Here is a 12,481-nt window from a genome sequence, read left to right on the forward strand (position 1 = left end):
AGGCTTGGAGGCTGGCACTGAGGTGCTGGGCCAGCCTGGTGCTAAGCTATCTGTCCCACTTCACACCCTCTGAGCCATCCTCCCAGGGCAGACCCGGGCAAGGCAGAGCCCGGCCACACCCAGCAGAGGGAGCCTGGCAGGCAGTGTACAGCTGGGAGCCTGCCAGGCAGCGCCTTCTGTCTTCTGTGGTCCAGCCCCTCCCGGGGAGGAGACAGGGGCTGGCCGAGCCGCGCTGAGAGGCCTGGGCCACGGCTGCGGAGGTCAGGCCAGGCCTACCGTGCAGGCATGGGACAGAGGTGAGTCAGAGGCACCGGAGGGAGTGGGACTCACTGCGCACTTGCCGCCACCCCTACGGACTCTCAGAGTCCGTCCTTCCCCGGCCGCCTGCTCCTAGACGCTCCCTGGGAGCCAAGTATGAGCGCCACGGCTCGAATGTGACCGAGATCCTGGCCCTCAGGTAGACACAGCAATAAACAAACAACAAAACAGTAAATGAGCAAATTATCTTGTATGTTACGATAAGGGATGCAGAGGAAACCCAGAGCAGGGTGAGGGGGGCTGGGGAGGCTAGAGGAAGGGGTGTGGGGTTTTAAAGACGGCGGTCAGGTGGGCCTCACTGACAAGATGGCACAGACCAAGGACTTGCACAGGGAGGCAGGGAGCGGTGAGAACATCGGGAAAGAATGTTCTGGGCGGAGGACACAGCCCTGGCCACTGGAGGGGGTGAGGCTGCGTGTATCTGAGCACAGCGAGCAGCAGTTGGAGCGCAGGGAGGAAGTGGCAGAGGGGACAAGGCCAGGCCACGAGGGCTTGCGGGGATCCAGGTGTTAGATGACGGGGTTCTTCGAAGGTTTCGGGCCCTCTGTCTGCAGCCCGTGGCACTCCCCACCTCCCCCACTCAGTCCGTGCATGAATCCCATGTGCCACAGGTGGCTGTGTGACCTTAAAAAGTCTCCTCTCTTCCCGAGGCGCCTGCCCTCTCTAATAAACAGTGATAATACCATTGCATCTGCAGGGTTGTGAAGAAGAGTGGGAATCAACAGAGGCCACCTGTGGGAAAGCTTTACAGCAGGCATCCTGTGAGCTAGACTCTGGGGACCCCAGAAAAGCAGCGCTGGCCACCCAGGCACTCACACTTTGGGAGAGGGACATTTGAATGAATAAGGAATCCTTCCTTATTGTTCACTCTAATAGCAGCCGGGGTGGGGCGGTAACCAAAAGGGGGCCTGGTTCTCCCAGGGGGCCCAGCCATCAGGGAGGCGAAGGGGTGGCCCCGGAGGCTGGGGCTCACTAGGAAAAGTGGGGGAAAGAGCAGGGGGCAAACGGCAGGAGGGGAGTGGGGAGGCGTGGATACGGGGCAAGGGGCATGTGGGTGAGAGGTGGTGAGATGGCAGAGGGCACGGACTCCAGCCCATGAACAGTGAGCACCCGGAACCAGACTGCCAGCAGGAGAGGAGACTGCAGTGTCAGAGCTCACCCTGGCCGCGGGGAGAGCGGGCGGAGGCGCCGAGGCAGTGAGCGCAAGGCGAGGGCAGCACAGGAGGTTAGCAGAGGGGATGGGTGGCCGGACAAGGGGGTCTGAGAGACTCAACCTGGGGGCTGTTCTGCTGTGGGGAAACAGGGGCTCTAGGAGGCCGAGGGGGTGCTGTGAAGGATGCAGGGTCCACCGTGGCTGTGGGGGACACCCAGGTTTGGGGGCAACACGTCACAGACAAGAGGCAAGCTTCCTCCCTCAGCTCCACAGTACCCATCCAGGCTCACAGGAATGGGCCAGCTGAGCCTGGGACTGGTGAATGGGGTCACCGGTCCCCCCGGTGAGACCTCCCCACTCCCTAGGTGCGGCTATAGCATCGACAGAGTGTGTGCTCTGTGGCTGGACACCACCCAGTTCCTGGTCAGCTCCAGCAGTGTGGCTAGAGGCCACACACCTCGCCTCCCTAAGGTGAAATTTCTTCATGCATGACCTTCACTGATGTTTTCTGAGAATCCCCCGCCCCGCAGGCAATGCTTAGAACACTAGCCGCAATGGCAGAACACTAGCTGTGTCCTCAGACTCTGTCGAAACCTCAGCTGGAACGCAGCTGACTGCGGCACCGGGTACTGAGCAGTCACTGCAGGCCCGCTGGACAGCGCCCAGCACACCACCGAGGGCCCCAGGGGAGGGTGTGCAGGAGGAAGGGCCCGCAAGCCTTTAAAGGAACCTGCTTTCCTCCCAAGCAGGCTGAGCTGACATTCGGCCCTGAGCAGTTCGTGCTGCACACAGGTTCTCAGCACAGTCCAAGGCTCAGAGCAGCTGGGCTGGAAGTATCTCTTCTTGGATGCCAGGCAGAGCCAGGCGATGGAGGGCAATCCAGTGCACCGAGTGTCAGCGGGGGACGCCTGGAGCAGTAGCATGCATCCTGACATAGAGAGCGAGAGGCACTCGCAGTCCTTCAACGTGGAGGAACTCACCAACATCCTTGACGGAGGCGCCCAGAACACCGCACTCCGGAGGAAAGTGGGTAAGAGCAGGCTGGGGAACGGAGCCCCGGCTTTCTGCCCACGTGCGTTTCTTGGAAAGACAGTCCCTTCATAGCAGTCCCACCTTCAGATGGGCTTCCCAGGTGGCCCGAGTGGTAAAGAACCCGCCTGCCAGTGCGGGAGACGTGGGAGACGCAGGTTCGATCCCTGGGTTGGGAGATCCCCTGGAGGAGGGCATGGCAATCCACTTCAGTATTCTTGCCTGGGGAATCCCCGTGGACAGAGGAGCCTGGCGGGCTACATATAGTCCATGGGGTCGCTGAGAGTCGGACACCCTCTGAAGCGACTTAGCACACGGTATACATCTTCAAATAACAAATTCTGCTCTTAAAATTCCACTATTAGAGATTTGTCCCTTTGGACTATGAAGGAAGCTTTAACATGTCAGTATTCCCTGAGGTACTTATTCTTCCACGGCATAGCTTCGCAGCCTTGGGCGAGTCGCTTCCCCATCTCAGGACCTCTGACTGCATCTGTACACTGACAGTGGTGTCTGACTGCCTTTCCACACTCATGAGGCACGTGGATGGGAAGCTGTGAAGGTACCCGGAACCTCACCCAGGACGCTACGCTCTCTGTTCTCTGTCCCTCTCACAGAAAGCATCATCCACAGTGAACCAGAGCTTAGCCTGAAGGATAATTACTTCATGACCCAGAATGAACGTTACGAAGCCGCCATTAAGAAGAAATTCCACATCCTCATGCTAGCACAGCGCCTGGGCTGGTCCGAAGGCAGCAGTGAATTACAGTACGCCTCCAGGTGCTTACTCACAGGGTGCCTCCACCAGAGACGGGTCCACCTGGGAGCCCCCAGAAAACCCAGCCCATGAGCTATGTTCCCCAGCAAAGCTACTGGTTGTTGATGTTGTTCCGTCACTAAGTCGTGTCTGACTCTTTGCGACCCCATGGACTGCAGCACGCCAGGCTTCCCTGTCCTTCACCATCTCCCGGAGTTTGCTCAAACTCCTGTCCATTGAGTCAGTGATGCTATCTAACCATCTCATCCTCTGTCGCCCCTTTCTCCTCCTGCTCTCACACTTTGCCAGCATCAGGGTCTGGGAGTGAGTCAGCTCTATGCCAAGGGTACCACTTCCTGGGAAGCCAGGGCCAGGCGTCCCTTCTCTCCTGCCCCCTGCCAGCCTGAGGGTACTGGGGAACTTGTCTCCGCTGGGCTGTTCAACCATTGTGTGTCTCCCCTACAGAAGTGTTTCTGGAGATTTGGGCTTCGCGATACATCACATCTTCCAGAAAACCATCAGGAGCCTGGGCTCAGAGGAGCAGATTGCAAAGTGGGACCCACTCTGCAGCAAGTTCCAGATCCTGGGGACATACGCCCAGACAGAACTGGGGCACGGTGAGCAGGGGCTGCTGCATGCAGCGTACAGGTAATGCCCTGCTCAGCTCCAGAGGGCCCATTTCCATCTCAGTCGTCACAGGCTGATATACTAGCAAGATGTCACAGCAGGTGGCAGTGTAAAGGTCTTAAGAGGGGGTGATTTTTTTCTAATTTACACGAACATACCGTATGAACTGGTGGTGGCACAAGTCCTTCCTACTGGAAATGTCAGCCACCACCCGCTATCGTGGGCTGGCCATGTGTCCCCGCAGAGCCCACCAGTGAAGGGAGAGACATGCCGGGAACACACTGGAGTGGGAGTGTGCCCCACTCCACACTGGCTGGTGCCTGGGAGCTCCAGGGACACCCAGACGCTGCTAGCCCAGCAGACTCCCGCCCTGGCCCAACGTCTACCTACCCGCCTTGATTCCCAGGGACGTATCTTCAGGGCCTGGAGACTGAAGCCACCTACGATGCAGCCACCCAGGAGTTTGTGGTGCACAGCCCCACGATGACGGCCATCAAATGGTGGCCTGGGGACCGTGAGTATCCCCCCTCATCCCCCAAGGACAGCGAAGCTGGACCGCAGAATAGCGCTGACGGTGGTGTCCAGCAGACCTCAGACGGAGGCACTGTTCTAGGCTGATGACATTGGGCAAGTCCCTTCCCAGAGCCCCAGGTTCTTACGTGGTAGAACAGTTGGGATATGAAAAATTTCATCACTGAGTGGCTAAGAAGCCACCAGAGGCACTTTGAAACAGTTGAGGAAACTGACCCCAACCTTGGGGATGAAGGTCAAGGCCTCTCTCATGTGCACGCTGCCACCCTACACACACTTGGCCTGGCCCCAGGCACTCACCATTCTTCTTGTTGTCTTCCAAGTTAATGATTAAGCTTGCCAGCAGCCAGCGCACAGGGTACACACCAGTGAGAAAAACGAGCCTGCCTTCTTCTGCTTTGGACACCCCAGTGTCCATCAGGCCACTGGCGCCACATCACCCCTGCGGACAGTGGGTGGAGGCTGCGCCCCCACCCGATGCCTCCCAGAGTGTGGGCGGTTTGCCAAATCCCGAGGAGCCGGGTTCCACCAGGGCCCTCTTCCTCTGATTTGAGAATACTTCTTTGGAAAGCGGCTTCCCTCGTAGCTCAGTTGATAGAGAATCTGCCTGCATTGCAGGAGACCCAGGTTCGATCCCTGGGTTGGGAAGATCCCCTCTAGAAGGGAAAGGTTGCCCATGCCAGTATTCTGGCCTGGAGAATTCCATGGAGTGCATAGTCCATGGGGTCGCAAAGAGTTGGACACAACTGCGCGAGTTTCACTTGTCTTTGGAAAAAAAAGATATAACACACGTGAGCAGTCCAACTAAAGCAGAGAGAGAGAGGGGGGGGGAGAGAGAGAGGTGAGGCAAGCAGAGAGGGATGAATACTGAGAGGAGAGACCAGTGGAGAGAGAGAGGCCAGAGAAATGAGAGAGCAGCGACCACTGACAAAATTGCAGGGAAGAAGGGACCCTGAAATCAGGCAGGGCTCAAGCCTGAGCTCAGCCTCCTTCAGGTCGGTGCCCTTGGCACAGCCCTCTATTCTCTCAGCCGCAGTTTCCTTTTCTGGAAAACGGGACTTGGGCACACCTGCCCGCAAAGACTGGAAATGCTGGTTATCTGTATTCACTACTATCAGGTTGATGGCACAGAGGGTCATTGATAGGTTTTTGAGGACAGGGAGCAAAAAAAAATAGCTTGCTTTTGTCACAATGCCTTTTGCAAGTCACTGCTAGATTTGTTTGGTTCTTTGAGGGTAGCTCCCTCTCTTTGCAATCAGTGACTCTTTGAGGTCTCAAAGGTGCCCACCTGCTGGGGTGGGGGCAGCAAGGCACACATCTCCCTGTGATTTGGGACCCGTGTTCCGACCACAGATCCTTACATACGTTCCCCCCCGCAGCCATGATGTAAAAATCCTGTCCCCCTGATCCCAAAGAAAATAATCAAGAGCATGTACTCCAGTCAGAAGACTGTGGCAGGATCAAGTTTTAAAAGATGCCAAGCTTTCCCAGATTGCTCCATTCAGGGCATTTTCATTAAAATCCGTAGCCTTTGTCAAGCTTTGCCTTTAGAAAAGCAGCCAGAAGGGATGGAGGGCAATGGGCCCTCTTAAGATCTCCATCAGCCTTCCTCCTTTCCCGAGCCCATGGGGACTCTGCCCGTGTATCGCAGGGTGGCTGCTATACAAACCAAACATTTAGACGGAACTCTCTGTAGCCCCAGCCACCAACTCTCCATAAATCCCTCCAACCCCATCCATTCTAAAGCGAGACACTCACACTAAAGTTCTTGGGGTGGTTCCAGTCATTTCCAAGGATGAATGGAGGCTGTATAAACTGAGGGGTATCCTGACTAAGCACCCCTAAGCTTCCCTGGCTCCACCAACTCCACGACCTGGGACCCACCAGGCTGACCTGGTCCCCAAGCTTCTGAACATGCTGCTCCCTCTGCTTTGCACTCTGGCCTGTGTGGCTCCCCTGGAAAATACTCTTTGCCCTCCAGCCTCCCCAACCCCCACCCTCCTAGGCAGACCAAACAAAGCCCCGCTCCAGCCTCACAGAGCATCCCCCACCCCCAAGCCACCACACTGGTCCTCCTCACAGACTGGGCCCTCCTCCAGGGTCCCGATGGGGAGGTTTGGCCTGCTCCTCTGTAACATGAGGGGTCACACTGGGTTTCTCCCCTCTCTGCCTGCAGTGGGACGGTCAGCCACCCATGCCCTGGTCCAGGCCCAGCTGATTTGCTCTGGAGCCCGGCAGGGCATGCATGCCTTTATTGTCCCCATCCGGAGCCTTGACGACCACAGCCCGCTGCCAGGTAAGCTCCTGCTCCTTCCTCTAGGACCCCTGCCAGAAGACCCCACCAGGCCTCCCTGTCCTGGGCCCCAGAGGTCCATGGGGGAAACTGGGGCCTGTCTCCCTTGGGCAGGGACCGGTCCAGTTGCACAGACCTGGCTCTAACAGGCTGGGTGGATACGAGCAAGATTGAGCACCTGACCTCAGCCTGCTCATCTGCAGCAGCTGTGATAACCCCAACACCATGGGCCGCTGTGAGGCTCGGAGGAGCCAGCATGTGGCTGTGTGCTGACATACGACCCCTCAACTGACGGCCACCCCTTCCTCCGTATCCTCCTAGGGATCACCATTGGGGACATTGGGCCCAAGATGGACTTTGAACACACGGATAATGGCTTCCTCAAACTGGACCACGTGCGCATCCCCAGGGAGAACATGCTGAATCGCTTCGCACAGGTGGGTCCTGGGGAGGGCGCAAGCCTGCATTGCCTGCGAGGGGGCAGAGACACCCCACAGAAAGCTGCTGCTGCCCCTGGGTCCTTCTCTAGAGAGTTGGGTTTGGGGCATCCCTCCCAGAGGGGCTCTAGTGTCCCGCAGACCTGAGTAAGGTCCCAATTTTGGAGCTGTGTGATCTTGGGCACGTCACTTGGCCTCGCTGAACCTCAGAGTAAATGCTCACCGCATTAGGTGGCAGAGCAGTCACGGGGTAGGGTGGCAAGGCCATGTGAGGAAAAGAGAAACAGGTTGAGGATGGTGTGCGTACACACCTCCAGTACAGCCTGCACACAACCAATCTTCGAACAGACATCAGCTGAGTGCTGGAGGAAGTTCTGGGGGGGTCCCCACTTTGCCAGGCATGACCATGGATATGAGGGAAGCTGTGGCTTGTGGGGGGTCTGGGGCGTACCAGGGAGGAGCTGTGAGCTGAGGCATGTGGGCAGTGGGTATGTGTCAGCAAGTACAGGCGAGTGTCAGTTTTAACAATGGCCGTACCAGCACACGGCTGGTGCTGGCTGGGTCTACTCCGGGTGAGCAGCCCGAGGACGCCAGTGTCTACAGTGCAGGGAGGCCCACGGTTCTGGGCGCAGGAAGGCTGGGGAGCCCCAGCTCAGACCCATTGCCTGGCCCCCGTCTACTAGGTCCTACCAGATGGCACCTATGTCAAGCTCGGAGTGCCGAAGAGTAACTACCTCAGCATGGTGGTGGTACGTGTGGACATTCTGCTGGGCGAGGTCCTCCCGCTGCTGCAGAAGGCCTGCACCATTGCCGTCCGCTACGCCGTCATCCGCCGCCAATCCCGCCTCCGGCCCAGGCAAGGGGCGCCCAGAGGAACCACAGCAGCCGGGGCCCCCTCGGTCCCACAGTGTCTGCCCCCTGACCCCAGCCCTCTGCCAGAGTGGGGTGCCAGGAGCACACGTGAGCCCCCTCGTGCACACACAGTCGCCTGGGCCTGGCCCATCCGGTCTGTGGGGTCTTCCTGGCTCCCTGGAACCCTGGCTGACCAGCCGGCCCGACCTGTATCTGTAGGTCATTGTCTGCCCTGCAGCGGACTCAGTCTGTCCACACGGGTCAGTGTCTGCCCCGCACCGCCAGGGTGGACTCAGTCTGTCCACACGGGTCCCGTATGGCTGTGCCAGGCTGAGTGCCATCTGATGGGCTGGGCGCCATGCTGTGGGTGAACATGGCCCTGGAGGTTGTTCTGTCAGCTGTGAATGCTTGTGTCTAGAAAAGCCCGCTGTGACATCCGACTGTATTGGAGACGGTTCTGTCTGGTTGTGGCTGTCGGCTTCTGGCTGTGGTATGTCCACATCCAGGTCCTTCTGTTGTCTGCGCTTGTGTCTGGCCAATACTCTGTCTACTCCACGGCACTGAGGGGCTGACTATACCCTCTGCTTCTTTTTTTTTTTTTAATGATTTGCACTTATTTTTCTCATTTTAAAAGTAGCAGGTAATCCACAGGAGAAAAACATAAGTTTTTCTGCTTTAATATGTGTACGTGTACAAAGCCATGTTCCCTCAAGCATGCAGGCGCACACACACACACGCAGTTATCAGATTCACCAGAAAAAAAATATAGAACTGCCCATTACATTTCAATTTTCGGTAGACAAAGAATCTTCTAGAACAAACCACACGGGCACACACCCACGATGCAGCAAACTGGAGTCTGGGCCTACAGGGCTGCAGTGTGAGCTCAGGGAGAGAGGTTGGGCTGGACATGGCACAGCTGACTGAACTTGTGGGGCAGAGACAGGCGGGGTCAGGGCGGTTCTTGCCCCAACTCCACTAAGTGACCCTGGGCAAGTCCTCTGCCCTCTCTAGGCCTACTTCCTCACTTCTAAAGGGAAGAGCGAGACCACCAGGACCGGAACTTGCGAACATCTGGTCTAAGAATCTGGTGGAGTTTCACACCATGGGCTCAAGGATCCACAGGTGACTAATGCAAAGTGGACTGAGGGGCGAAACCAGGCAGGCCTGGGGCCACCCTCAACTCGGCTGCTCGCTAGCTGCGGGACCTCAGACTAGCCGCCCAACCCTCCCGTCCCTCAGCTTCTCCATCTACGAATGGGCCTGACAAGAATGCTCTTCCAGGGCAGTGAGGCACGCCAGGCCCTCAGTCCAGGGTCCTTCGCTGGCAAGCCCAAGGCACCTCGGCCAGCCTGGCTTCAGAATCCTGGGCTGAGGGAGTCGTCTCTGGTGACAGGCGAGCTGGGAAGACGGTATCGCCAGTGCCGTCCTGCTGGGGCCCAGGTTTATGGGCTGCAGAAACGCCCTGAGGATGGTTATAACAGTGCATGTCCAGGTGAGGGGCTGCTGGCCTGAGGAAGAGACACCAGGTTTCGCCCCATCCCCAACGGGAGGCCTCTCATGGTCACACTTTTTCTCAACCCACAAGTAGTTACCTACCACAGGCCCCAAATGCTGACCAGAGTCTCAAGCGCTGAGGACACAGTAATGGACGAGGCAGGAGAAATCCCTACCTCGGAACTGCATCAAACCCACGTTCACAGCCTAAGAGGTACTGACTAGGCTTCACGGTGTTCCCCAGCACACAGCACATGAAGCTGGACAGTGAAAGGTCAAGGGTCAAATACCCCGGGCTTCAGGGCCACAAGCCCTCACCTCAAATCCTTGAGACCAGGTATGTTGGTATTCAGAACTTGCCAGATTTTCGCAGGTACATATGCTCTAATTCTGTAAACCTCCACAAGGGGCAGCACCCACCAGCAAACACGCCAGCATTTCTACAGTGAAACGTGTGGGTGTTCATGTGAGATGGAATTTTAAGGCTATTAGTGGTACCATGTCCCTCTACGTCAAGTCTGGCAGTGAGTTATCAACTGTCATTTTTAAGGCTTTTATGGCCTCGGGGAAGGTGGGTGGGGCAGGTAGCAACCTTCTACATCTGCTTTCCTTTCCCTCAGCGACCCAGAGGCGAAGGTCCTAGATTACCAGACTCAGCAGCAGAAACTCTTTCCTCCGCTGGCCATGGCCTATGCGTTCCACTTCGTGGCCAACAACCTCCTGGAGTTCTTCCACCATTCCTACAGCTTCATTTTGGACGGAGACTTCGCACTCCTGCCTGAGGTACCTGCTTCCTGCGGGGCAGAAGCTGGGACCGTGGCTGAAACTGTCCTCCCCCGGGACACAGCCCCAGTCCTGCCCGCCCTGGGCTTTTCCTGCCTCCCCGCCCACAGGAGATTTCCAACATCCCAGCCCACCTCCCGCCCCGGGTGAACCGTATTCTGACATAGAATCCTCCCAGGTCTGGCCCCCAGGAAGCTCTAAATATGTTAGATGAAGTAATCACAGACGGTGTACAGAACACAGGGGGCAATCCCTGGTGTGTCTCTGAAACTCAGAAAGTTCTGAAAACCAAAAGTCACGTAGAACTCACCGGGTGGCACGGTTTGACCGCAACTGCCCAGATTTATCCCACTCGCTGTGAATACATTTTGCAGCAGAAATACCAGTACATCAATCAGCTCACTAAGATGCCCCTGGCTCCTATAAGTGTGTTATATTTAATCCACCTTAAATGCCCTGTTTTACCTTTCTAAAATTCAAAAAATATTCTGATTCCAAAAACACATCTGGCTCCAAGGCCCTCTCAGATAAAGGACTGTGGACACACACACACTAAGATTTAGTCCGTCCAGGCCCTGTGTTTTATGAGCATTGCTTCAGTAATCTGTCCACGCTACAGCAGGCACCATACCCATTTTACAGATGAGGAAAGTGAAGCACAGAGAGCTTAAGGGACATGCCCCTTCCTCCCAAGGACCTGAAAAGTCTGACAGACGGCTAAGGGTCTCCAAGAACCAAAAACTCAAACCAGGTCTACTGCCTGGCGGCCACTCCTACAACCCAAAACAGTGGGTTGACAGTGGACCCACACGCTCACAGACAAGCTCTCCAAAATCTCTGCTTGTGGGGACAATCTGCAGCTCCTGGATAATGGCGAGACCGACCTGGGAAGCACTCTCTACCTGAGATCCCGGAGACACTGGCCTGGACACTTATCCTTTGTTCTTATCAGCCCTCCAGTGACACTGCCTCTCTCTATGGCCCGAGCCTTTGTCTTCTCATTCATCAAGTCATGGGCTGAGGAGACAGTTCTCACCGCACAGAGCGGTGCTCAGCACCCGTGGGCGCTCTGTGAGTGGCAGGCACGTCGTTCCTGACGCCACCTGACCCCCTTCTTATTCTCGCAGCTTCACGCGCTGAGCGCAGGTCTGAAGGCCATGCTGTCGGACTTCTGCACCCAGGGGGTCGAGCAGTGCCGCAGGGCCTGCGGTGGACACGGCTACTCGAAGCTGAGCGGCCTGCCCTCCCTGCTCACCAGAGTGACGGCCTCCTGCACTTATGAGGGCGAGAACACGGTGCTCTACCTGCAGACGGCCAGGTAAGGCCCAGGCCTCTGCCTGGCCCCCAGGGATCCCACCGAGCTGCTGCCTGGGTTGAAGCATCATCTCACGCCCACGGAGGGAGCAGACTTTGGGAAAGCCACGTGGGGGCTGCCCAGCTCCCACACCGTGTCTCCAATCCATCCCCTCTCCCCAGACCCTGCAGCCTCAGCCAGGCCACCAGCCCCGCCCCCTGGACCACAGCATCAGTCTCCTCATTGCTCTGCGGCTTCCCACCTGCCTCACTTCAGTCCTTTCTCCACAGGCAGCCAAGGGACCTTCTCAAAGCTTAAAGAAGATCACCTCTTTCCCTGGCTCCCAATTCTTCAATCACTTCCCTCAGCTCCCAGGAAAAGGCCACACCCCACACTGCAGCCTAAAAGGACCTTTCGATCTGGCCCTGCCTCCCTCCATCCTCTCCCCACCTCCTCCTCTGCTCACTTCTGCGGGGCCTCACTCCCCTCCAGCTGGCTCTTCCTCACCCTTCAGGTCTCAGCTAAAACGATACCTCCTCCAGATGCTCCCCCTGACCACTCTGTCTAGGGCAGCAACTGCCGTTCCCTTGGAGCGGTTACACGATCTGAGCGTCTCTCTCTGTGTGCTGGGGGGCTCCCTGCGGCATGCCCAGGTTTAGCGCACGGTCTGCGCCGGAGGCCCCACCCTGAAAGGCAGGGAGGAATGACTCATTCCTTATCCCCTCAACAGGCAGTTTCTTCTCTCGTGCTTCTGTGGCTGACGGGGCCTTTCACGTGCCTCCATCTCAGGGGACTACAGAGGGCAAATACTTCTCCAGGCAGGGAGAAAGGACTGGCAAATTTGCTATATAACATTTCTTTAAAAACTTGTAACTATACAACATTACTTTTTTTTTTCAAATTACAAAAG

General features: G+C 57.0%; 1 protein-coding gene across 16 annotated transcripts in view; it reads left to right on the forward strand.

The window, feature by feature from the left end:
- Nucleotides 1–234: 234 nt before the first annotated feature.
- Nucleotides 235–12,481, forward strand: part of ACOX2 (acyl-CoA oxidase 2) — a 30,817-nt gene continuing 18,570 nt past the window's right edge. For 2 of the 16 annotated variants that reach the window (XM_015459571.3, XM_059879628.1), the window contains exons 1-10: nucleotides 235–457; nucleotides 2,221–2,501; nucleotides 3,118–3,280; nucleotides 3,723–3,874; nucleotides 4,291–4,398; nucleotides 6,592–6,711; nucleotides 7,030–7,145; nucleotides 7,829–8,001; nucleotides 10,115–10,277; nucleotides 11,405–11,595. In XM_015459571.3, coding sequence (XP_015315057.1) covers nucleotides 2,339–2,501; nucleotides 3,118–3,280; nucleotides 3,723–3,874; nucleotides 4,291–4,398; nucleotides 6,592–6,711; nucleotides 7,030–7,145; nucleotides 7,829–8,001; nucleotides 10,115–10,277; nucleotides 11,405–11,595 — 1,349 coding nt within the window. In that variant the 5' untranslated portion in view covers nucleotides 235–457; nucleotides 2,221–2,338. 16 annotated transcript variants of the gene reach the window in all.

This window comes from Bos taurus, chromosome 22, assembly GCF_002263795.3.
Source record: "Bos taurus isolate L1 Dominette 01449 registration number 42190680 breed Hereford chromosome 22, ARS-UCD2.0, whole genome shotgun sequence".
Classification (NCBI taxonomy): Eukaryota; Metazoa; Chordata; class Mammalia; order Artiodactyla; family Bovidae; genus Bos; species Bos taurus.